This window comes from Neoarthrinium moseri (assembly GCF_022829205.1).
Source record: "Neoarthrinium moseri strain CBS 164.80 chromosome Unknown scaffold44_Wmoseri_CBS_16480, whole genome shotgun sequence".
Taxonomy (NCBI): Eukaryota; Fungi; Ascomycota; class Sordariomycetes; order Amphisphaeriales; family Apiosporaceae; genus Neoarthrinium; species Neoarthrinium moseri.
The window spans coordinates 280487-305660 of NW_026055158.1; the positions used below are offsets into that span (position 1 = coordinate 280487).

Below are 25174 nucleotides of genomic sequence, written 5' to 3' on the forward strand. Positions count from 1 at the left end.
CTGATGAGAGATGAGACCATATACTTGATAAAGGCGCCTCACGGTATTACGGAACAGGGGAATAACTGGGAACCCCAGGTATTTGTGTGTATACATGGAAGGAAGGACGGCGAAACGAAGAAATAAAAAATTGCGAGCAACATGGGCCCTACGAGCGAGAAAGACAGCTCTCTCAATTTGCTTTGGCTTACAAAGGGAATAGGTTGGCATACTGCTTTTATTCCGTGTCGCTTCAGCCTGTTGGAAATAATACCAGGGTTACAGAAGAAGAAGAAGGGGGGGGGATCACATCTTTGACACGCTGGTGGTGTCTGTGCAATCGATCGAAATGTACCAAGAAAGCAAAAAGTGACTGGCCAATGGCCTGATGAAACCACAACGGCCACATCTCACCTTCAAACCCTGCGTTGCGCTCAAATCGGGCTTCTCAAGCCTGCGCACTGCCTAAAGTCTTTATGTCATGATGCGCCTGTCACCAATGCCGCCCATCCCCCAGGCGAGTAGGAATGTGCCAAATCACAGAAGACAGCGTGGGCAAGCGGAAGCCTCTAAGAAGTCATTTAAACACAAGAAAAAAACATCATACTGTATTAATCCTTCCTCAGAACGCCGTGCTCATGCAGTTGTCTTGTTGACCGACCCTATGTCCCCCCTTCATCCCATCCTCGTCTGCTTAAATGCTCGTGACATGTACAGAGCCCGATTGTTAACAAACTAAAACCCCAAGCGCGGGCCAACCTCGTTTGCTTTTCCAAAGCTAAAGATGGTCGATGAACGCGAACGCCTAGTAGGTCAACATCTTCTGTCCACCTTTCCTCTCCTTGCCCTCCACGTTGACGGTGCTGAAGGCGCAAAACTTGTCCTTGATGGCTACCACCTCGTATGTACCTTCCAGGCTCGCTGTCACTACCTTGCTGTGCTCGTATGAGATATCATGTCTGGTCTCGAGGATGGTGGGTCTTTGGCCCTTCTTGGCGTTCGTGCTTCGCGTGTAGGTGAACTCGAAAGGCGGCGTGCCCCAGAACTCGAAGAGGATCTCAACTTCGGACCCTTCGTGGATATCAACGCGGACCACCTTGCCACGACTGATCTTGACTGACGGCATCGGGTGAATGGTCTTGGAGAGGTTGATGGCAGCTCGGCAATCGGAGGCCTTGTCGCTAATTGCCGTGATGGCAAATTCGCCAGGAGCTTCTGCGATACGACGGAAGTTGGTAGTTTGGGACTTGGCCTTCATCTGGGACCCGGCGAAGGTGTATTGTACATCAAACGGAGGCGTGCCCGAGAGGGTATAGGCGATTCGCTCGCCCACGCAGTAATCGTTTCGTGTCTCCAGTGGGTAGATTGCCGGTGCGTCGTAGAGCTGGACTTGAACAGACGGTCCACCAACCTCAATCTTCTGCTGGCAGCCACGAGCATCGCGAACCTTGCGGATGCGGATAGTCTGGGCTCCGAGTTTGAGATACTGGCGTGGAATCTGTATGCCATAGGTATTGGTCGGAATGTTAGGAATTCGGAAAGTCTCCGGGATGTTGCCAGAATGGTGACGGATTTCGATCTCGACATAAAACGGCGCAAAGCCCTGGAGGGTGATGGGGATCTTTTCTTCATAGTCCTGTTCCGAGAAACACAGCTTGAAGATTTGTCCCGGCTTGGCAAAGGAGGCTGACGGCTTGGCGTTTACCGTCTGCTCAAGCGTGAGCGGCTGGAACTTCCTCTTGTCGTTGTTGTAGAGGTTATCGGCCAGTGCTGAGAACTTGTACGTGTAGACACCGGCTTTAGCGGTGTCCATGGCAATCGAGGCTTTGGGCATGACCGCATCGAACTCTCTCCGGCCAACGGAGCCCGAGCCTGACCTTGGCTTGTGCTTGATCTCGTAGGAGACGTGGTAAGGTGATGAACCTGAGTAGTATAATTAGTGGGATCGTCCAGGCGAAATCCAGCGTGGCGGAGTACTTACCCTTGAGTGCGACTTCGAAGCCGTCGATGTCGCCTTCACAAACATCGTCCTTCACGAAGACGCCACCCCTCTCAGAGATGCTGTCCGCAGGAACCAAGCCCAGCTCTGGTCGTGGAAACCAGTGTATGTCAAAGGTCGACGCTTCTGGGGCAACCTGTCCGTGACACTGATTATCCATCACATCAGTGATCTCAAATGTGCCGTGCTCGGTCGTTTCGATAAAGTCATTGTTGGACCGCGCAACCTTGGTTTGCTCGCCACTTCCGCCGTCACGATTGCGGTAGGTAACCTTCCAAGGCCCATCGCCAGAAAGGCGTAGGGGGATGCTGACCTTGGCGTCCTCGACAACCGTGGCCGCTTTTTTGTTCTCGATCAGACCAAAGGCAGCACGTGGCCGCTGCCTTCGGACGTTGATCTTCATCTCCTCTTTCAAGAAGATTCGACATCCTGCCTTGTCTTGAATGCTGGTCAGGGCAAGCGTGTACTCTCCACCTTGGGCCAGAGGGTTTGTCTTGATCTTGTAGGATTCCGAGGTGATGTCGGTGACCTTCTCAGACTTCTTCTTTCCGTCGTGGACTAGCTCCCATTCGAGAGTAAAGGGGCCATCCCCACTGAGCGCTACGTTGACCTCCACCGCTTCATCCAGGCAGGCGCTGACCACAGACGCTTGGTCCTGGAAGAAGGCCGTTGCCGGTGGCTTGACGTACTGTTCCAAATAGTACTCATTCCCAAGCGGCAAGGGGATATTCTTGTAAATAGCATCCTCAAGCGCCCTAAATCTGTACTGGTATCGGCCAGCGCTTCTCGGCAGAAGGTCGATCTGTTGCCGCAAACCTTTGACAACAACACTCTCCCTTCTCGACCGCTCAGTGTCGCTGCTGATGTCGTAGACAACCTTGAATGGCGGTGTGCCAACGAGGTCGAGGTCAACGCGAAGACCAATGGAGGCGCCGGCACACTTGTCAGGGATCTCCTCGGCCTGCACAGACAGCTTGGGTTCCAAGGGGTTGAGCAGGAGACACGAGGACGGCTCCTCAATCTCGCCCTCGCAAGAGTCGCAGGCAATTGACTTGAGAGTGTAAAGACCGGGAGCGGATATCGTCGGCTGGCTGTGCGAGTTCTTAGCTGCGAAAGTGCCAACCTCGACAACGTCTCCATGGTCGCCACTCTTCGTAAGAGTGTCGATGGGGGAGAACTGCCAAGTCAGGGTGTACGACGCGCGGTCTGAAACCCGGCCGGGCAGGCTGAAGCTGACGGGCAACACCGTGGACTGGCCCTTAGCGACCTTGAGGGGATTTCTCAAGTCACAGCCACGGAGAGTCGCCTGTGGTCTTTCACGAACCACAAAGTTCTGAACCAGATGCTTCGGCTTGGGTTTGACCTCTGCTTCTTCGCCTGACTGCGTATACTTGACGACATTGCCAAAAACGTCGTGAACCTCATCAATGGAGTACTGCCACTCTCCCGCCTGGCTCATGGACTCGTTCAACGACACAGCCACCTGTTGGGCCTTGGCCCAAGAGACATCTTCTCCATCCGCAAGAACTATGCTGGAGGATCTTGCAGACCCGAGTAGCGGGGAGGAGAAGCCATCTGGCTGCAGACTCTGGAAATGGAAGCTGTGGTCTTTGCCGTTGATGGTCCGGCTGTAGACAATCTTGAGGGGAGGTGTGCCGTGGACATCCAGGGACAGGTTGGACAGCTCGTTGAGACAGCGAGTGGACGATTCGGCACGGCGTACTAGCGCCTTGGGGCACGGGACGACATAGGTAGGTTCCGTATATCTCTGGACCTCGAGCTTGTACTCGTCGAGGACCTTGTTCAGCCTGTATGCGCCGGGCTTCTTGACGGGGAAGTCGTATCGGTACGAGGTCTCGGAAGCGTCGTCGGTGATCTTCCTGGCCTGCTTCCCAATCTCGCGAATCTGGGAGCTGCCGAGCTTCATGACCTCCTCGCTGTTTGTCTCGAGATCCACGCGAACGAGTTCGACCTCGGCCGGGATGGTGGCGTTGAAGTAGATGGGGATGGTGACTGTGCTCTTTCCGGCCTGGCTGATACAGAAGGGCGTCTTGCCCGGGTTGAGCAGAGCAGAACCCTCGGGGAGAATGTTGATGATCTGCTTGCCCATGATCAAGGACGAGTTGTGCAGGATGCTCGAGACCTTGACATTGTGTTCGGAGATGGACAGCTCCCGGTCGTAAAAGATCTTGACGACGCCCAGCAACCAGGCCGTGAAGGGGACATCAATGTTGAACATCAAGATCCAGTTCAGGATCATCTGCGACCCGTACATGAACAGCACGACGGGCTGCGACAGGTCCAGCCATGGGATCCTGAACGCGGGCAGGGCCAGGAACAGGTAGGTAAAGTCGATGGCGGCCCACTTGAGGAAGAGGAAGAAGGAGCCGGCATCGTCCTCGGCGACGCCTATCCAGTCCCAGAAGCGGTAGGCGAAGAGGGCAAAGTATATGGCGACGGCGTAGAAGCGCTGGCTGGGGGCGTCGATGACGGTCAAGGGGATCAAGGGCGGGCGGTCGTCGGCGGCGGCAGCGGCTCCCCTGTTCTCGGGGGCGGGCGGCAACGAGGGCCTCGCGGGCTTGTGCTGTCGGGGTGTAGAGGTGGGCGTAGACTGACGTCTTGCCCTCGGGGCTACGGTACCTGGGGTCTGTGGGAAACCACCAGACCGCACGCGCGGCGTCCCATTCATGGCATTCCGCGGCGGCAGCTCAGGACCATGTAGGTATGCGTGCAGAGGGAGCCAAGGGTGGTCGGCTGCTGAAGCGCAAGCGAAAGAGCTTAGCTTGCCGCGTTTGGCTGGTTGGGACCTGGCGGATGCGAGATGGCTATGCGACTGCAATGCCTCTTGGAGTTGGAAGCAAGAACCGGCAGGTTGCTCTATGTGTGAGCGTGTGTGTGTGTGTTGAAGCTGGCCCGTTCTCCCGTCCTGCCGCAGTCTATTATGTAGCTCCTGGTCGTGGGTAAACAATTCAGGCCCGAAATTTTGGATGCGCATCGTCGTCCGTCACGTCTGCCAAAGCGCGTCATTCCTGCCAGACGGCTCGCCCACACCTGGCAGCTGCAGAGTCACAGGCTGCCGGCCCTCTGTATCTCATTCCGGGCCACTGAGAGCCAGGCAGGCGGGGTACCGGGGTACCCAACTCAGGTCGGAGGCAACTAATAAGCTACATAGGTAGGTACCTATCTCAAAGGCCGAGTTAGAATGCGCCCCACCATAGCTGTGTTCCTCATGCCCACTCCCGACCTCTTCTCTCTCCCCCGGCGGTCTGAACTGTTAACAGCATTCCCCCCGTTCGAGTCGGCCCCATTGGCAGATGCCCGTACTCCGTAGTTGGCGGGCTAATAGACAGACTTGCCAGACTTCCAGGTTCCGGTGTGTACTTGGGACCAGTCGCCAAGTTACCCTGTCCATTCTCGTCCCATTTTTGCGTCTTCTATTGGCCTTGCGTCTCGGTCGCCGCTCACAAACAGGGATGACCTCACTGGGAGGCTCATCTGGACCGCAAGTCTCCTCCATAGGTTCTGAATCGGAACAGTGTTGAACCAACGCACCCCAACTTGCTGCTGAGACCGGCAGCCTGCATGTCGACAGCTCACATCGGTTCCGTCTATTCTACGATGCATTCAGGTACGGCCCATGGTTCCAGCTTCAGCCGTCTGTCTCCCTTCATCTAGATATGCATATCCTCCATACCACTTCCTTGTTGGCACAGCTAGCAAGCTGCTGGGCCGGGGAAGGAGGCGCCCAGCTTTCATGACCATTTCATTCCCCCTGCAGACTACAAGTTACAGTCTTGGTTGTGCTGACACTTGGTGAAGCTTGTCGATTACCATGATGTCCTGCTGGTCTTCTGTTAGTGTCCATATGCGTTCGGATTGCAGCCACGACTCTGGGTCCCTCCACGGAGCTGTCCAGTTCTGTCGTTGTCGTTTTGCATCAAGTGAGGAGACTCTGAGACGCGAGCCTTGGACTAGGTTTATCTGCAGCCTGGGGATTTGTAGCCGCCCTCGTTCCTAGGCCACAGCTTGAACTCGGAGCTGAAGTTCATTGTCAAAAGACACGAAAGAAGAAGAAAAGAGACAAAAAAAACATTCCACCAGCCGTTCTTCAGGCAACTGTACTCCATCGAAGGGCAGGTCATTCTGCATTTTTCATCCGTTTGCCTGGAACCCATTACCATTTCGCAATTGAGGGAAGGAAAATAACTTGTTCCCTCTCTCTCTCTCTCTCTCTCTTTTCTCACCCGCATCGTGGCATTCTCCGTCTGGGACCCGATTGACGCTCTTCCTCAGAGCATTACTGCGAGAGTGAACAAACTCTGGTCCAGGACTTGACACCTTACATGGTTTTCATCATGACCGCTGCGGATGAGAAGACTTCGAATGGGGCGCTTAAGAAGGACGAGTCCGCCATTGAAGAGAAAGTGATCCAAGGTCATGTCCGAGAGCCGTCGGTCGCCAATGGCTACTGCAACGTCACAAACGGGAGCCAACCCAACGGCGAGACGCTCAATGGAACCAAGCACGACAGCGTGGAGGAAAATGGTGCTGAGAGCTCGACGCACGAGGCAATGGTCAATGGAGAAGACCTAGCGATGAAGGATATGGGCACAAGGGACAGTGATAGCAGCGTGCTGTCTGATCTTCCTGACATCTCTGATATTCCTGACATCCCACCTGAACCGGTGCCTCCTCGTCGCTCCGGTCGCTCGAGGAAAGCTCCAGCTAATTATGAGGCCGAGTACGTCATCCCGGCACCACAGCCCGCGTCAACGCCCGCGGCTGCATCTACACGGCCGAAACGCAAAGCTGCGGCCACGGCGCAGGAGTCCTTCACGAGCAAGGCGGACTTGGACCTTGTGACCGACACCATCTGCAAGCCCATGACCTCGGACGAGCTCAAGTCCTACAAGGGCTGGGTCGAGCTGGAGTCCGAGCCCCTGTTCTTCCAGGCCATGCTCCACGACATGGGTGCCCCGGATCTTAAGATCTCGGAGCTTATCGACACCGACGAAGCTTTCCTGAGCGTCTTGTCTAAGCCGGTTCATGGCCTGATCTTCCTCTTCCCGTACGCGGATGTGGAAGAGGAGATCGAGGTCGAGCGCCACGATTGCCCCGAGGGCCTGTGGTTCGCGAACCAGACGACTTCGAATGCCTGCGCCACCGTGGCCCTGATGAACATTGTCATGAACATACCCGACCACAGCTTCGGCAGCGAGCTTAAGAAGTTCAAAGACGAGACTGGTCCGCTGAGCACCCAAGACCGTGGCCATGCCCTGGACGCCAATGATTTTATCCGCTGTATACACAACTCGGTCGCCCGTCGCACCCAGCTTCTGAACGAGGACCTCGCCTGGAGCCACAAGCGAGAGGAGGAGGAGAAGCAGACGAAGAAGAGACAGCGAGCTATCAAGACCCCCAAGAGCAGGGGAAAGGGGAAGGCGAAAGCGGCTAGCGCCAGTAAGAGGAAGAGATCGGCCACCAAGGCCAAAGACAAGGTTGAGAACGCCAACCACTACATCGCCTACGTCCCCCACGACGGTAAAGTCTGGGAGTTTGACGGTCTCGAAGACAAGCCCTGCTGCCTGGGCCCCTCCCCCGGCGACGCCGACAACTGGATCGCGACGGCCGTCGAAGCCATCCAGACGCGCATGGCGGCGGGTGGCCTATATACCTACAACCTCCTGGCCCTCTGCGCCTCGCCCCTGCAAAGCCTGACTGACCGCCTGGCCGCCAACCTCGCCGCGGGCATGAAGCTGGAGCAGCAATACAAGCGGGGCGACAGCAAAGAAGGCGGCAGCGACGACCAGCAGCCCAGACCGCCCTCTGCAACCTCCTGGCCTCACCCTGCGCTCGCCACACTCCTTCCACCCGACAAGCTCGCAAGCCTCAACGGCCTAACCTGGAACACCATCTCCAGCACGGCCCCGGCGCCGGACCTCGTCGCACGGATGGCCGTGCCGGGCTTCGGGGCAGAGCAGGCGGCGGCGCTGATGGCCGAGCTACTGGCGCGGCAGCTGGATCTCGAGACGGAGCTGGCGTCCGAGGCCGCGGGCCGCAGACAGGCGCGGCAGGCCTACGAGGCACGGCACCGCGACTTCACGCCCTTTGTACACCAGTTCCTGCTGCGGCTCGCTGAGAGGGCGGCGCTGGGCGAGATCGTGTCCAACTTCCTCTGAACTGGTGGTGGTAGGCGGAAGAAGAAGAAGATGAATTGGGAGGGAGAAGACAGCGACGCCGGAGAGAAAGGAGGAGCGACCAGTGAAGAAAGCACCCACGACCTCACAACGTTGCTAAGAATAAGCTTTTCGAAGACTTGGGCAACGCAAAGCTTGGCTACAAACAACACACAGCTGGACGACGGGACCAGATCCGGTCGTCCCACAAGTAGCGAGATATGGTGAGACGGTTCTCTGGGAGCTGCAGCGCCCGTTCCCGAGCGACTGCTCCTCCGTTACGGCCACAGCAGCCTTGAGTTGGGGAGAGGGGGCTTGATTGGGTTTTCTGACTTCGCCTGGCCTGGCGTACATATTATGGCACAGTAAAGCGATTGAGAGCAAGGCGTTCCAGGCCGCACTGGACTCCATGATGGAGTCGCTTACGAGCAGTTTGGCCAATGGATCGAAATCAGTCTTCATATGATACCCTCTTTCTCTCTCTCTCTCTCTCTCTCTCTCTCTCTCTCTCTGTGTGTGTGTGTGTGCGTGTGTACTAAGCATATTGAAAATCACCGAAGTAGCATCAGTCGCTGTGGTCACACTTTCATTGGATCATAAGTCACGTCACACCTGAACTGCCAAGTCTTTTGGGATCTGCCAGTACGACGCTTAGGTCCACGACACGAAAAGGACCACGCGTCTCTGCTCAAAAACGGCATCCAAGAAATGCGTTGCTCCGTGGTGACATATTCCCAAGACAAAAGAGGTCAGAATTGGGGGGTATCGTATGCGGCATTGTATAAGAGTGGTATCATAATCCCACGACCTATCCATGTATTCCCATTGTGCTCCCGAACCTCATTACTCCTTTCTTCCCTTGCTTCCCCTTCACAATCAGGACCCCCCCTGGCCTCTTCGTATGCATGCCCTCACTCCGCTGAGAGAAAAGAACTCGCCAGGTACCAACGCCTAGAACCGGAATCGCATGATCCACGTTATCGTTTCCTCATCCTCCTGTGATACTCATTGTCTTTCCAGCCAGATGTATATGTCTTCTTATAACACCCCGCGTAGGATATTCTACAGACTGTCATGACAAGCTTTACGGCTTAGGCACGTGGAGGCTCTTGGAGACCATCAAGGACCCGTGGACGAGGAACATGAGGACGATGGGGTGAAACTCAAAGGCGGTGCCCTCGAGCCACAAGCCCAGGGGGACCTGGTCCAGAACCCAGCCCTTGGACACCCAGTAGGCCATGAGGGCGTCCAAACCCAGCGTGGTGGGGATGGGGGTGCCCTCGAAGTAGGTGGCCTTGCCTGAGGCGTCATGGGGGATGTTGGCGGCGGTCACGTTGAAGCGGGCAAGACGCGTGAGACCGCAGAGCACAAAAAAGGCCAGGAAGACGTGGTCGACGGTGGTGCGGATACCGAGAGAGAAGGCGACGCAGGCAGGAGCGAGTCCGAACGAGATCTGGGTGGGAGGTTTACATGTCAGTACGAAGACGAGGGGTGACCGGACCACCTTTCGCGGGGTTTCCAGGTGACTCGCAGGAGTGGGACAGAGTATGGGTTTCTTACCAAGTCGGCGAGGGAATCGAGCTCCTGGCCCATCATGCTGCTCTTCTTGCGCCATCTTGCGACGCGGCCGTCCATGAAGTCGAAGAACAGGCCGAAGGGGAGGAAGGCCAGGGCGAGGTAGAGGTTGGAATGGTCGGTGGGATCCCCGAGGCAGTAGCGGAGCGAGGAGAAGACGGACATGATGCCGCAGAAGCCTGGGAGAAGTAGTATTCGCGTTAGCCCGCAGGACATGTGCCGGACGTGAGCCACGCCGTGACAAAAGGGGGCGGGGGAATCGTACCGTTCATCTCAGTGATGTAGTCGGCGAGGTGCAGAGCCTTGACGAGGGAGAAGTGGCCCGTCGTCGACTCGAGCAGGACCTTCTGCTTGTCCTGGGCAGGTTCTGCGAGAGGGCGGGTTAGCTGGGTGCTGTCTTCCCGGGGGTGGTATGCCCGCCGCTGGGGGGGCTCCTACCAGACACGAGGTCGCTGGCCTGCTTGGAGATGGCGCCATTGCCGGCGCTTGTTCTTTTCGACATGGCGAGAGAGTGTTCTGCGAACGACTGGTGGGAATGGTAGGTGGGTTGGTGGACACAGAAACTGGGTTCACCGTCTTTCCAAGATTGTTGGCCGCGATGAAGAGGTCTGCTATGGATTTGGCTTGCTTCAGGCCGTGTCGGAACGAGATCGGCTGGGGATGAGTCTCGCAGGAAATGGTGAGGAAGTGGGAAGAGGATAGCTTCAGGGCTTGTCCAGTCACTCGTGGCGATGGCTTGTCATTCTTTGGCACAATTCTGGGCAGTGTGACGGGAGGCTTCCTGGCAGGGGGAGGAGGGTCCAGCCGCGGAGGAGCAGGGGCAGCAGGGGCAGCAGGGGCAGCAGGGTACCGTCAACTTGATGCCGTCATTTGCGCACCCCGCTAGCTCTGATTGGGCCTTAGGCGCTGTTCCCGCGATCGACGTCGACGTCGGCGAAGACCTGGACCCGGACCTGGACCTGGACCTGGACCTCGCCCAGCGCCGCAGGCATTTGTTACTGTGAGTTACAGTACTGTCGTAGATCAAGTGCAAAGGTTGCCTGTTCCTTCAGCCGTCGCACTGCCGATGATTACACCTGTCGCTAGCCTATCAGTCCGTCGTCACACAAAACATTGCACTTGATTAAATCAGTCATGTCTTGGGGCACGTATGTCCCCACTGATTCAACGGGCCTGTCGTCAACTGACTTTGCGTCCATGTTTGTACAGAGCTGATGTATATGTCCTTATTGTATGTACCGGGACAGACCTCCAGCTAGCCGGCCTGCATCTGGAACTGGAGCATACTCCAGAATTGCTGCCCGTCCAGGGCAGATGTATCAAGAACGCCCTCTACTGGGCTTATGTATTGTGTGGGTCGAGTTTGGGTATTTGCCAAACCCGCTCGCTTCTCCGCCTGCCTGCCTGCTCAGGCCCGCTCAGGCCCTGTCGTCTATGTCCGTGTTCATGTGCTCCGAGACTAATAACATTATGCCGAGCCCGGTCGACTTTCCCTCGTGTGTCCATCTACCTGCTTGCCTTCAAAAGACCCATGATCCAAATATGTTTGTGCGTTGCCATGCTTGAGAAATATGCCAGGTGAGAAAGAAAAGCTGGGCCAGACATTGGCAGAAGCTTTCCTTGGGTATGCCGAAAGGAGAGATATTGTAACAAATGAAACCGACAAAATTGCGCACCACCATGCTTCCGCCGCCAATGCTCGGAAGTGACTATACCATCCAGAAAGCTTCGTGGGTGGCTCGGGTGGCGCAGTCAGTTAGCTACCTTGAGCTGCCACCCAGATTCCTCAAATTATTAATTCGTGCCGAATACGTTATAGGTTCCGAGCGGTTCGACGCTCCTCTCGGCTTACCAGCGCGTGATGATGACCGAGAAGCCGTCCACCCACTGGGCGCATGATCCTGATACGCCACAGACTGTGTAGCCCCGAGGAGGGAGCAAGGTGTGTCTGATGGCCCTCCTGGTCAGCTCTCCCGCATGCTTACATTCGGTCCATGGAAAACTTACGGTGATCCACCATGCGCATTGCCGTACACGGGCGATTTTCTCCCCATGCTAGTCAGCACCTGAATTGCGTCGATCCATTGTCCGGATCGTACAAAGAAACCGGTGATGTATTCCCCGCGGCGGACATCTGGTATGGTTCGTCAGTACGTTTGAAGCAGGAACAGCCAATGCAATCGGACGTCGTTGCTTACTTATCTCAAAACTATCGCCCCCGGCCTTGCCACCGCGCTTTCCAAATAGCTGACTGGAATCATCATCGTAGAAAAACTCCATGCCGTCAAAGGCATATCCGTGGTAGAACACTATACGAGAAAGCACTCGATTCTTCTCCTTGGCACTGCTGAAAATAAACTCGTGCGGTTCGCTACCTTCCATCTGCGAGAAGCCCAGCTTGTTGCCCCTGAATGCCGTCTTAGCAAGTGGTCCAATGCCAAACGATAGTTTGAGTGACGATGCTCTCGAGCAGAGCACGTGAAAGTCATCGATGTCGAGATTACCCCCGCCGTGGGACTTGATGCATACTCGGAGTTTCGCTTGGCGTTTGTCTTCGGGCAACCTGTCTCGGAGTTCCTTCTCCGTCAACGTGATATTTCGTTGAACTGACCCATTCTCGGTGGGATACTCGATCCACGTATGGCAGAGGTCACTGCCTTCAGGGTAGAGCTCTAGGAAGGCAACACCAGTCGGTGCTGCCACGAGGACCTTGGAGTCTTCCACTGGCCACGCCTGGACACTTTCGTCAGGGTTTAACACCGGGTCATTGGGTAGCCTGAAGCACGGGTGACTTCGGAATCGCAGGCAATCGAGTCTGTGCCAGGTGCATTCGTCTGCCTGCAGCACCAAGCCTCCTTTCGACTTTGTCCGGGTGCAATATGCCTCGCGTGCCACAAATGAGCGGTTGAGCCGCACGTAGTCTCGGAGCATTACACCGTTCTCCTGGTGGGGACAACCAAACAGGTGGCCCGTCTCGTGAAGGTGTGCTCCAATTCCAATGTTTGCAGCTTCCCATGAACTGCCGCCTTCGTTGCAGTCATTGGCAACGCAGTTGGTGTCGGTAGGCGTACAGTCCGTGAAGGCCGGAACAACTTCTTCGAAGCTCGTGGGGTAGCTCTGCATGCAGTGGGAACCGAAGATAGCCAGCTGCAAATCGCCCGCATTACCCCCTAATGCAGCGTGGCCTGTGACCATTTTGGCGGTTGTGTCCCAGTGCGCATCCAAAATCAACACAGAGACGTACTGCTTCTGGCCCGGAAGTGGCTGAAAGTAGTTCTTCACAGCTTCTGCTGCGATTTCGTAGAGCTCGCCCTTTTTGGTGGCATTCGGGTTTTGCTGAGCTCTCTCAAGATCGCGTATCTCAGCCACAGTCTTGTCCGTCTTGATGATGTGGATCCGGGCTTCTGACCGCATGGTGCCCATCTCCCTGTCACGCTGATTGCAGGTGCCTGTCGCCCATTCCTCCTCGAATCGAAAGACGCGACGGCCGAATTTGTTCCTGTGCATCTGCTCTGCTGTGAACGCCTGCCATAAGTAGGCAGCCATACGGAATTTGCGGATCGCAGTATCCAGCCCATTGCCTTCTCTCTCGGCACGAGCCGGAACGGCGTCAAATGTTCCTGGTGAATCCTTCGCAACGAGGATGGCAAGCTGCAATGGAGGGGCGTTCATCGACGGGACCATGTGAACGGTCATGTATGATGAGTGAAGAGGGTTGGAAGACCCGCTGTTGGACAGCTTTGGGCTGTTGAAATCAAATCGAAGTCTATTTGCGCCGGGCACCAGGTATACCAGTGCCTTGAAGTGCGACTCGCAGACGGGCCAGACAGTCGGCGGAAAGCCATCGTCCAACCGAGTTACTGTAAGTGTTCCATCCAAGGAGTTGTGTACAGATTCTCCGATGGTGCCGTTTAGCAGGAGCACCTTCTGGGAGACCTACGAGATTGTTAGCTACAACATACTTATTACGGCAAGCCAAAAACAAGAACGGCTGCGCGCAAATCGGTGCAGAGTCCACCAAGAATTTGCTGTGCCTTGAGAGTTTACGCGCAAAAGGAGGGCTATCATACCCAAGAGTTTTCCGTCACATTGGTGATGCGCGGAGCGTAATGTGAGACAGCCAGATTCTTGTTCTGACCGTTCACCGTTGGAGAGCCCAGGCCCGTCATGCCGGAAACGCTATAACGCTTGTTGGTGGTCGCCTGCAGAGGCGGTCTGTTCTGAGGGACCGCAGGCGCGTTCTGCTGGTCCTTGACTTGTAAATTCAAGGAAGGGTCCGACTGAGCAGCGAGCGATGGAGGTGTGATTGAGCCGGTGGTGGGCGCAGTTCCGTGACTGAGTTGGTCGTCGTTACTGGAGTTGTCTGTGTTAGAGCGCTCAGTGCGGAAGCTGGCCCGCGACCGTCGACGAAGCTCCTTAAAATTCAGGAATGACGGCGCCATGGCTGCTGAATTGCTTGACCAGAGGCTGGCCAATGCAATGGAGAGCTCTCGGAAGGCCAATTGGCAGCCCGATGTGTCAGGTCGTTTTGTAGTGAGCCGAAGAATGGGTCGTTTGGGGTGTCGCAGATATGGTGTATGCAAGCAGAAGCTCCCGCCACTATCCAGCACGTACACAGCCGAGCGTGGCGCTGGGGGGTCCCCGATGAGAATACGATGGACGTCAGCGCGGTGCAACAACCCAGTCGGGCCTGCTCGTAGGATGGATGCAAGAGTGGTGAGCGCCGCTGCGGTCGAATAACGAGCGTGTCCTTTGCGTTTTCGAAAAGTTGAGTGTGCTCAAGGGACCATGATGCCAGACGGGAGGCCGCGCAGATAATTTCTCCCTCCTTTGCGAAAACCCAAGGCAGACCGTTGAACCTGTTCGACTTGATTGCGGTGGACTAAACTGGCCGGGTGGATATCAATGGATCGGTGATTCGGTGGAGCTTGGCCTTGGCTTTAGCGGCAGTACCATGCCTTGCATTCGCTGATAGCAAGGCTAGGCGTCCTGGGCGAGCTGGCAGACCAGCCAACCAGTGGGGGACGGCGTGGTCGATGTCGGTCCTGTTCTGGCAACGGACCTGGCGCTGTAATGAAAGAGAAGAGAGATGGCTCGGCGAAAGCGGACTGGCGGGAGCGCTCCCTCGAGCTTGCTGAGCTGTGTCGGTCTGCTTAAACGTTGTCCGAGAAGTCGGCCTGCGGGCTGGCCTCTGGGCTGACGGAGCGGCGACAGACAGACCTTGGACTTTCAGTACCTATGAAACTTCGAAGCTACCCTAGGCGGGACAGGCACGGCAATGACGTCTTCCTGAGCTATCTTCGTATTGCGGCGGGTATCAATTAGTGGGCTCCAAGGGCCAAGGCTCCTTTCCCGTTTGATAAATACCCAGGGGTCAAAGTTGAAAGGCCCGTTGAGCGGGAACGACAAAGACTTGGCCGGCTGATGGGTCCAGGGCCAGAGGGCAAGGCAGGGCAGGGCAGTGTGTGTCTGGCTCTGGTCCTGTTCCTTCTTCCTCCTGGTTCCCGTCTGAACAGGTGGTGGGGTCGGCCAAAGAGAGTGCGAAAGAGACCGGGGACAAAACAAGTTGATGCGAAACGGCTGCTGCAACCTTGATATGCAGTTGTGCACAAATGCTAGCCTAGCCTTGTCGGACGACCGTGACCAAGGAATCGTGATGCAACCAACGGTCACTGCTTCCCTGGGTGCGTCTGCACGAGCGGCCTTGGCGAAGCTTACGAAAGGTGTCACTGAGTAGTATCAGAGCACTGTGTGTGCTGCTTGTCACTATTGAATTCTCGTCTCTCCTTCCCCACGCTTGAGCGCAGATGGAATGATTAGACAAGACAGGAGCGAGCACTGCCCTGAGTACACACAATAATGGGCGATGCCTTGCTTAGGGGCCTTCCCATTCCTTGGTGAGCCGGGAGTCCTGGCTGTTGGATACTGCCCACAGCATTCGGAACCCTGGACCTGGGGGATCAACTACAGTACCTACAGAGATAACAATAGCGCCCGCGAAGTGCAGCCTGTGTTCTGTGGTAGGACGAATCCTACCAATCGGCTCGTTCATGAACTCGAAAACAATCGGGGCGATCTTCGGTGGGGGGCAAGACTAACCATGGGAAAGTGCATGCAAGAGCATGGGAGAATGACAACTCGATTACCCAGCCACGCACCACAAATCATGTGATAAGTTGGACGGTGTTGGTGGTGGTTGGCAATGTCCGCGTGTGCCAAAATGCACTGTCAGCTTCAGGCATGCATATTGGCAGCCCAGCGGTGCATTTCGCAACGCAGCCCTCGACGATGCGCATGTATTGGACAGTCACGATGTAAGTCGTACAGATTCTGTGCAGCCAAACCATCAGTTGGCAGGATACCAGACTGTCAGCACCCGCATAGTCGACTCCGTCGTCGGGTCCACGGATAACCTTAAAGGACAGCTAGTAAAGAACACTATTCGGTGATGCGGCGGGCTCCAATGATCAGCAAACAGTCATCCAAACTATAATTGCCTAGGTAATCTTGGGAGCTGGGTACGAACGTCTTGCCACCCTACAACGACGAATACGGGCAGCAATACTGCATTTACTCTCTGCTCACGAGCCTAATGTCGGACTGGTTTCCGTATGGCGTACAAGTCTCGTGGGTTCCTCGTTCACCGACAAACCCAGCGTCTATGGCAGTGGTGAGCACCTGGGTAGTGTCCTGCGTGGGATCTACATTACATGAGCCTCCGTGTCATCCTCTAGGCTGCATGCACACGGATGCAATGGATGCAATGCAGGATGAGCGCCTCGCATGAGGCGTGATCGGGAAAGACGGCGTTCGCTGGGTTCCTGGGGCCACTCATCAATTCTGCGCACGGGGAAACTCAAACCCAGTTCACTTATCAGCGTCGTCAGCCTGAAGTCCTCGCATTCCCCACGATGTGCCGACCATCTTTGAACGTTGTCACACGGACACGCTAAGCACAAACCCCTTCAGACCAAACATACCCAATCGCCGTGCAAGCAGAGTTGTCAGGTTATTTCGTCTCTTCTGATATTGCCACCGAGCCTGCTGTGCTTCGTCTAGATCAGCTCAAGCTCTGCCGGTCTACGAGCTACACCATAACCGTTGTGCTGATTAGTTATAGGTAGGTACGCATCTAACCAAGTAATACACAAACGGACGGCACCGAGGGATGCGGCATGAAAAACACTGCAGGCTCCACGCAAACTCCACGTTCAAAGTTCTTCGATGACATGGTTCTGGATTGTGGTTGCTCACGCCCAATAACTGTGTCATTCAACCTAGCAAACGCCAAGGCTGCGGAATTCGAGGTTAGATAACTCATAGCAAGGAGTTCTATTGCGGTTTTTGGCACAGCAAACCAATCGTGCTTCTCGCAACCTCACTTACCAAGCAGCCGAGGGACATGCTTGCTGGCCTCCCTTTGAGTGCTTGCATGAGAGTTCCATTAAAAAAAAAATGTCAGTGCTTCTGCACCGGGCATAAGAGCCAGCGATGGTGCGAGCAGTTAGCTTTCCTCTCGATAGGGGTTTAAATTAGCTGGCAACACAAGATCTCATCAGAAAGCATCCGCCAGTTATCTCACTTGTCACAAACGGGCTTCGGTAACAAGCTGTGGACGACGTAAATACAAGCCGTACTCAAATACATCTATCATGTCATGCTGTGCTATTCATTCTAGATTGAAAGTCAGGTCAGCTGCCCGTCCAGTCCTCCAGATAAGGGCTCGCAGTTGTTGGAGCCAAGCCCATCTTAAGCCATAACTTTGCTCACCAGACAACGAAGCCTGTCTGGGCTTCTTCGAATCATCAGCCATTTTGGTTGCATGATAAGTGGAATTTCCTTGCCAGACGTCGCTGATTGTCTCCCGATTTGGACCAATTTGAGTTATAGCACCAACGTACGTTCAACGCAACGGGGGACATTACGATTGCTATCAGCATCGGTCTTTGTTTCACTATAGACTGAAATCTTGAGGAGCTAGGTACACGACGCCAGGACATTACTGATCATCATGTGCCGAATGATGGGAGGTAACATCTGGCGAGGGCGGCCCGTTGCCTGGCTCGAGGCTCAATTGCACCTGGGGTCAAAGCGACGGTAACTAGACACTGTATGTACCTAAATTACATAGTTAGGTAGGGATGCGATCGTTACGTTCCCATAAGAAGCAAGAGCCCCGAAAGGCAGCATTCCCGCTTTTGGATAGCTTTGAGGAGCGGCGCTTCCCAGAACTACCGATCCAAAGCCCGCAGAACCGATTTCTACGGGTATAGTAATCAAACCTGTGAATAAGAAGAGCGCCGCATGCAAAAGCAACGAACACGAGTTGACTTGACAACGACCCAGGAGATTGGCACGGGGTCGTTGGTTCCCCAGCGCCGTCAAGTTCAGGTTGGCCTGTTCGTTCTCATCGTAAGACTTCAAACGGCGGTGCTTACGGGTGCAACAAGGCCCAGCGGTTTCTTACGTCGTACCGGCAACCTGTCAGAACCAGGACCGTCCACAGGTATGTACCGACAGCAGTCGTAGAATTTATCAGTTAGTTACAGTAGGATGCGCTGTAGCCGGTCCAAGAAATAAGGGTGAAATGCCTACAGGACGCGGGAGACGGGCCCCAGCCATCGCCAGCGGACGGCATTGGCCAGTTGGGTGCTGCCGCCAAATTAGCGGGCGAGAACCTCCCCTGCAGGTGCTGCAAGGCATGCCGTGCGGCCTGGAGCATGGCCCTATGAGAGCGCCGGGGCTGGATTCGGGGTGGGTATCTCCCCAGCGAGCTGGGGGGCGCACCAGAGCTCCAGTGCTCACCTCATTTATCCCGTTGCCGAGCCAGAGCGCACTTGCGAGGCACTAGGCTCTAGCAGTGGTCAGGTCACACTGGAGGCAGGACTCCTGGCCATGGCATGGGCTGTGACAAGACTCTCTCCCACGACCACACCACCTACATCCACATTGACACCCGAGAAGCTCTTGACGAAAGCATCCTTCCTCTTCCCATCTGTATCTGCCGTTCGGCTTTTCGTATCTGGTTGACCGTCCGTAGTGTGGCGTCCTCTCACAACATATTCGGTCGCCTCAGCTGGAACCTAAGCCTCGAGTGCAAATCCAATCTCCCTTTTCCGCTTACACCAAAAAAGAGCGCCGGATTGCTAACAGGTCCACACCCAACCCACTCTCCCTGCGCAACCGCCCTTCCGTGGGACCTCGAAGAGAAAAAAAAAATCTTGAGGTATTCAGACAGAGACCCGGGAACACAACCGAATGTCCAAACAAAAGTTCAGAAGCATGTCGTCGCCTGTGAAGCCGCAGCCAGAGGAGGTTGCCGATAAAGTGCTCAAGCGGGTTGAGGTCAGCAAGGTAAGGCAGAGCCAGCATGCACACTTTGAGCCCCAACTCCACCAAGCCACCTCGAGAGAAGACAAACGGACGACTGACCGGCCCTTCACGTATGCAGATTGCCCGAAGATTGCAGGGTCGTTTGGCTCTAGCACACTTCAAGACCAAGCACGGCTGGGAGGACCTGACCCTCGACACCATCGAACCCAAATATGCAGAAGTCCAGAAGACCCGCCTGCCCGACGGAGATGTCCTGTCCGACTCGTCCTCCAGCACATCAGAGCTGCCATACCCCACGAGGGGCCTCATGAGCTCGCCACTCAAGGCACCGCTGTTTTCGGACGCCATCGGCTCGAGCAACGGCAGCACAGGCCATCGCAAGCGCACCTACATGGCATCATTCGACATGGCCATGTCGAGTCCAACCAAACGCTACCGTTCTTCGCCGACGGCTCACAGATCCTTCAATGGACACACTTCTCTCAAGGCACAACGCCAACTGATACAGTCCTCGCCCATAAAGCCCCGCAGGCAACAGCATTTTACCACTTCTACGGGCCCCGATGTCTCCTTCTTCCAGGGGACCCGCCGGGTGTCGGTGGACCTGGCCTCGCCCAACTTCGCCGCTCCCCCCTCGGACGACGAGGACGACCTCCTGCCGACGCATTCTTTCCAAGTCAACCACAGCCGGTCGTCGCCGCCCAGCACGCCGCCGATGCGCAACCGACCGGTGAACCGCCGAAGCAAGGGGAAGACCGATGATAGCAAGGAGGAGGGTGCAGACTTGCTGCTCTATCTAGCGGCGTCCCCTTCGCCGGCGGTTCGGTCTTCCAAGACCATGATGGAACCGCCATCTACACCGCCGCCCAAGAGGGATCTCGCCCTCCCCTCGTCCATGATGACCACCCCAGGAGGGGGAAGCAACCTATTGTTCCCAGCCACCCCGGGACAGCCCTTTGATTTCTCCGACTTTGTCAATATCACGCCGAGCCCGGCCCAAAAGCCATGGAAGACACCGGTGGCCCTCACAACAGCCAAGACACCGCTTACTGTGGCAAGGAGACGACTCACGTTCGAGGAACCATACCATGGATTGGTATGAACGACTATGCCGGTTCCCGACTCCGCTACGCACACCCCCATTACCAAACACCACACATATTTTCCTCATGTGATCATGATACCACCACGCGGCGACGCATATTACGCCACGATTTTTCCTTGGTCACTTCAATACCAATGATTGTTTATTTAGATGTTGCGGAGGAAGCAGGCGTTTTTGATGTCCACGTCGTATGGCGTGAACCGGGGTTCGGCACGGAGTCAATCGGCCCAGGCGTTGGATATTGCTCTTACAACAAAACACATGCACATACACACAACCGCACTGCACTCGCAATCACGCCAGTCAGCTCCTCGCCCTGTCTTCAGGTCTCTTATATTCTGTATGTTACCACATTCTGTAGCCCAGGCGAAATCCAAGCACATTCAAACAAGACAACAAGACAACACACACAAAGCAGCCACGCTGCTGTGCATCAATGACCCAGATTACGCACGAAAATTCACGATGGCCACCAGCCTGCATTTAATGGCTTCTCGAAAGATGTGGGCCACTTAACGCGGTCGGGCGTGTCAGGTCGCATGAATCTGGAGGGGCTGCGCGTCTTTTCGCGTCGCGACTGAAACCGGAGCAGCCAATCACGAGCAGGTCCTGGGCCCCGAGACAGGGGTCGTTGCCGCTAGCACTCCAGGTGATGTCACCATTGGTCAATGCCCGTTCCTGGCCCTCTTCCAGCTGGCTTTGCCCAACGGGGCCAAACCCGGTTGTCGCACTTCGTGAACTCGATGGCGCCCGGGTGCTGGCCAATGAGAGGGGAGGGGGGACGGCGCCCTTGAGGCTCTCTTTCGTTTCCTTCTCTCAGAGGGGCACTGACAACAGCAGCCCAGCTGAAGAGGCATTATTGATCTTCGAAGGTTTACACCAGTCAGCCAGCGCACCTGCTCGCCGACTTTTAGTCACATACTTAGCTGTCTCGGCATTTGGTCGGGACTGGTTGATCTCTTCGGCAACCGTTGCGAATCCTTAACTCGGAGGAGGGCCAAACGGAGATGGCCGCCGGTAGGGTCTCGAGGCTAGCCAGTGATCTGGAAACGTCGCTGCTCGTAAGAGCTTGGAATCCTTGGGGCCTATCTGCATAATTAAAGGGAAGAAGAAAATTCGGGCCGGTGGCGTACGCCATATTTGGGCGCTAATGTGATTTTCTTTCTTTCTTTCAATTTCAATTTTGCTCAACAGACAAGCAGGACAGGTAGTGTACTGTGTAGTGGTGTTTTGGATGGCGGTTAAGCTGCTTTACTTAAGCGGCCGCTCTCCCTGGCATGGTGTTGCCTGGTCTTTGTTGAAAAAGAGACTGGGGGCGCGATCGAATACTTGAATCCGCGATGCTGCCAAGTTGGTAGTTTGGTCTAGTTCAATTTCTGAGCAATGTTCATTGACTGTTCGATACCCATTAAATAATTTTGGCGTGTGATGCGTTAGTGAGAAACTCACTACGCCCGGTGGACAGGCTTGAGGCAGTACCTGCTGGCTACTATATATTGAGTTGGCCGTGTGTCCTAATGTCGATGTAGCAAGTGCAATTGGCACGTTTCTCGGTTGTGAGTCTTGCTGGCTTTTTCCCCGTCCGTACATGATAAGGGCAGATGTCTGAAGACCTGGAGGGAGGAGGGAGAGAATGGCAACCAGAGCCGAGTGCGGAGTGATTCTTTCCCCAAATCTCCCTGGCGGATTACTACTAGCTTCCCGCTTTCCGGTCCTTGTGAAAGATGAGTCCTAGATGAGTTGCTTGGGACCAATCACAGTATTTGGTGAGAATATATGCCAAGCTCTCTCCCAACGTGGCGACTGTACTAGGTGACATTGCTGAATTGTTAAGCATTAACTTGGAAGGCAAGTCGATGTTGCCTCTTTCAAGTTTACTACTTTTTCTGCCCTCGATATGACTAGACAAAGTATTAGGATGGAGAACGCCGCAATGGTTTTGAACTTTCTTTCTTTTTCTAATAAAACGTGCACTCAAAAACGAGCGTGTCTTCCCCTGGGCCATTGGCAGCTCGACGGCCGAGGGTACTGAGAAGTATGTAGCTATATCATATGTCGCTGCTCTGGCCAAAGGCGCTATTCCATCCACACACACACACACACAGAGACACCTCGCACCACTTCCAGTCTCACTCATTTCCGCTATGGTCCCGTCTGCGTCCTTCTTCGTCAATGCCTCTGTCGCCGTTATACTCCCTTGCGACCATGTTGGTAGCCGCGCGCGCCCGCTATGCAAATTCCCGTATACTAAACAATAGAGACTAAGCGACCCAAGAATTCCACCACTAGGTATCAATCACATCAAGTACAGCCAACACCAGGTAACGCCTCAAAACCCCTTTTCGATATATGCGTTTAAAAATAGTTGCCGCCTACCTTCCTCGTGGCGGTTGCTTCGTTACAGCCTCGGCACAACAGCCATCACCACCTATCCCCTGGCAATGGCTCAGTATGCTTTTCCTACGGTTCCGTTGCTCCCCTGGCTGGCACCGCTTCTCCTCCGGCCGTCTGGTGGCCTCTCGCCCGTTGGCGTGGGGCTTTCCCACCGTGTACTCCCGGGCCCAACGTCTGGCCCCGGATCACTCCACTGGTCCAGACTGACGCCGCTCGAGTACTTGCTCGTGAAGCTCTCGTTGCGCGTGTGTGCCGGGTGAGGTGGGAGTGGTACCCCGCTGCCTCTGGTGCTGCTAGCTCTGCTGCCGCTCCCGACTGACAACAGCTCCGGCCTGTCAAGGTCGAAAGGGTCGGACCGGAACTTGTTCCGTCGCGTCTCAAAGGACTCGACGGAGGCCCCGGATTGTCGGTACATGCTGGGAGCGTTGCTGGGCGGCCGCGTGGCAACGCCGCCTACTGACTGGCCTCGCGAGCGACGAATATTTTGCACGTACGTCGCTGGGCCGGGTTGCTTGCTGGCAGTTGGCTGCTGGATAGCATTTTGATCCGAGAAGGGGTTGTCGGGGTTCGTGACCGTCAGCGGGGCCACTTTGGCAGAGTCGTGGCTCATAGCGTTGGCATCTGAGAACGGATTCGGTGATTCAAAGTTGAGACCCAGAGAGCCAAGGAAATGCTCATTCGAACCAGCGCTCTGCGACCGTCGCGGGTTGTTGACGCTGCTGCGCCCCTTATTCGCTTGAGCTGCCAGCTGCTTGTCGTCCATGCTGAGCAGGGTCAAGAAGTCCGGCTGGGACCCAAGAGTAGCCTTGGTCTCCTTCATGTTCCGGCTTCTTTCAAAGAGATCATTTCGACTAGACTCGCCGCGCCCTCTGTCGTTGGAACGTCCAAAGAAGCCAAGAAGGCGGTCCTTGGCAGACGAGCCATCGCGGCCCAGGTCTGAGGAGCTATGGCGGCTGTGGATTGTATTGTCGAGGAATTGCGAATTGCCTCTGTTCATGTTAACGCTCGGCGCTGGGCTATGCCCCACAAGACTGCCGAATCTCCCCCGTATCTTCTTCATGTTAGACCCCACAGTCACCCTCAGTTTCTCGGATAATGTGGTTGGCCCAATGGATGTCCGGCTTATTGTATAAGGTGCCTTCTCGCGCATGTTGCCAAATCCTGACTCGGGCCCGAGAGGCGTCAACATCGTACTCCTCCGCTTCTTCACAACACGCTTGCGCCAGAACCATATTGCGAAAGCGATGAGTGACAACGCTACTAGGCCTCCGATTACACCCCCTGCCACTGCCACCGTCGTCTGTGTGCTGATGCCACTGCCGCTTGTTGAGAATGGAGCATTTTCAGATGTCGAGGAGTCTGTTGTTCCACCGTCTCTCAGGGTGGAAGTTGCCCCAGTTCCTATAGTGGTCACTAAGGCAGCGTTTCCAGCGCTCGCTGTATCCAAAGCGTCTGTCGTCTGAGTCCTAATGGATGACGTTGTAGACGCTAGAGCGTTATCAGTCTGTATGCTTTGGCTCTGAAGCTCACTCTCAGGCGTGGGAGGGAACACAGCTACAGGTATAGATGTAGTGAGAGAGGAAGGGGGCGGGGAAGGGGAAAGGGTAGGGGAGGCAGCGGTCACTACACTCGATACCACTGCAGGCGGTGCTGCCGCTATCGAGGTCTGTAACGTTGCCGCCGGTGCAGTTGTGGAAGTCTGGGGAACAGAGGTAGAGCTCGTCGTACTGGTAAAAGTCTCCTGAGCGATGGAAGTGGTGCTATCGATGACCGGATTCACTGCCGGAGGGACTATCGGCGCAGCAGCTTGTGTTGTCGTTACTTGCGGTGTTGTCGACGTGGCAGCTGACGTTCTTATCAAAGTTGAACTCGGGGTTGTTGATATTGATGTCGATGTTGATGTCGATGTAGACGACGATGACGATGTTGACGTAGTTGAGGTCGAACTTTGCCCTCCGCCTACATTGTTCGCCTTCGGGATTGCCGTACATTTCCTTCCTCCCAAGTTCGTAGTGAATGCTCCGCTAGGGAGGCCATTCGTCGCCATCTTCTCGGTTGGTTATATGAAAGCGATTCCAGTCGCAAGATCTAGGAGAAGGCTGTCGCTTCAAGCAAACAAAAAATAATACATGGAGACTCTCAGAGTAGAAGCGAAAGAAACAAATGGCCCAACGGCCGGCCACGATCAGGTCCAGACCATGAATGTTGCTCTGCTAGAGAGAACGAGCAAAGAGTGGACTTCCACGATGGGAAGCAGAAACAAGCGGCACCACGGCTGAATTGCACTTTGTGTGATGGCAAAATGGAGGTGATTCAAAGATGAATCGCAACTGGGAGGACAAGGGAACAAGAGGAGATTCACTACAAGATGTGAAGCAAACCCACCCACCAGTCTCTGGGTCGTGCCAGCCTAGCCTCCAGGCCTCTCTCTCGGCTCACTGCGAGCAGCACGGTCGCGGACTTGCCCCCAGCATGAACTGTACCTTGTCAACCGTGTTTGACAGATCCAAACGCCTCCGTGGGATTGGCTGTCCGTGGGAGCGTTTTCGGTCGTGGTGTAAGAGAGTTGCGAAGAGGTTCTGGTGGGCAGCCCCAGAACGCCAAGGGGGGTGA

The 25174-nt window shown here is 55.4% G+C and overlaps 6 protein-coding genes across 6 annotated transcripts; 2 read left to right on the top strand and 4 right to left on the bottom strand.

Annotated features, from left to right (window-relative positions):
• Window positions 1–784: 784 nt before the first annotated feature.
• Window positions 785–4667, bottom strand: JN550_009584 (uncharacterized protein; the record flags this gene model as incomplete). The annotated part of the gene is made up of 2 exons (XM_049321672.1): window positions 785–1902; window positions 1961–4667. The coding sequence occupies 2 exons, from the start codon at window positions 4665–4667 to the stop codon at window positions 785–787; spliced, it is 3825 nt and encodes a 1274-aa protein (XP_049168531.1).
• Window positions 4668–6333: 1666 nt separating this feature from the next.
• Window positions 6334–8157, top strand: JN550_009585 (uncharacterized protein; the record flags this gene model as incomplete). Its single annotated transcript, XM_049321673.1, has 1 exon — window positions 6334–8157. One exon carries the CDS (start codon window positions 6334–6336, stop codon window positions 8155–8157), a length of 1824 nt encoding a protein of 607 aa, XP_049168532.1.
• Window positions 8158–9238: 1081 nt separating this feature from the next.
• JN550_009586 (uncharacterized protein) lies at window positions 9239–10231 on the bottom strand (the record flags this gene model as incomplete). The annotated part of the gene is made up of 4 exons (XM_049321674.1): window positions 9239–9607; window positions 9715–9908; window positions 9995–10096; window positions 10168–10231. 4 exons carry the CDS (start codon window positions 10229–10231, stop codon window positions 9239–9241), a joined length of 729 nt encoding a protein of 242 aa, XP_049168533.1.
• Window positions 10232–11577: 1346 nt separating this feature from the next.
• Window positions 11578–14171, bottom strand: JN550_009587 (uncharacterized protein; the record flags this gene model as incomplete). The annotated part of the gene is made up of 4 exons (XM_049321675.1): window positions 11578–11677; window positions 11737–11863; window positions 11928–13665; window positions 13800–14171. 4 exons carry the CDS (start codon window positions 14169–14171, stop codon window positions 11578–11580), a joined length of 2337 nt encoding a protein of 778 aa, XP_049168534.1.
• Window positions 14172–19099: 4928 nt separating this feature from the next.
• On the top strand, window positions 19100–20164 carry JN550_009588 (uncharacterized protein; the record flags this gene model as incomplete). The annotated part of the gene is made up of 1 exon (XM_049321676.1): window positions 19100–20164. One exon carries the CDS (start codon window positions 19100–19102, stop codon window positions 20162–20164), a length of 1065 nt encoding a protein of 354 aa, XP_049168535.1.
• A 2449-nt stretch (window positions 20165–22613) lies between these two features.
• JN550_009589 (uncharacterized protein) lies at window positions 22614–24552 on the bottom strand (the record flags this gene model as incomplete). Its single annotated transcript, XM_049321677.1, has 2 exons — window positions 22614–24352; window positions 24525–24552. 2 exons carry the CDS (start codon window positions 24550–24552, stop codon window positions 22614–22616), a joined length of 1767 nt encoding a protein of 588 aa, XP_049168536.1.
• Window positions 24553–25174: the final 622 nt, after the last annotated feature.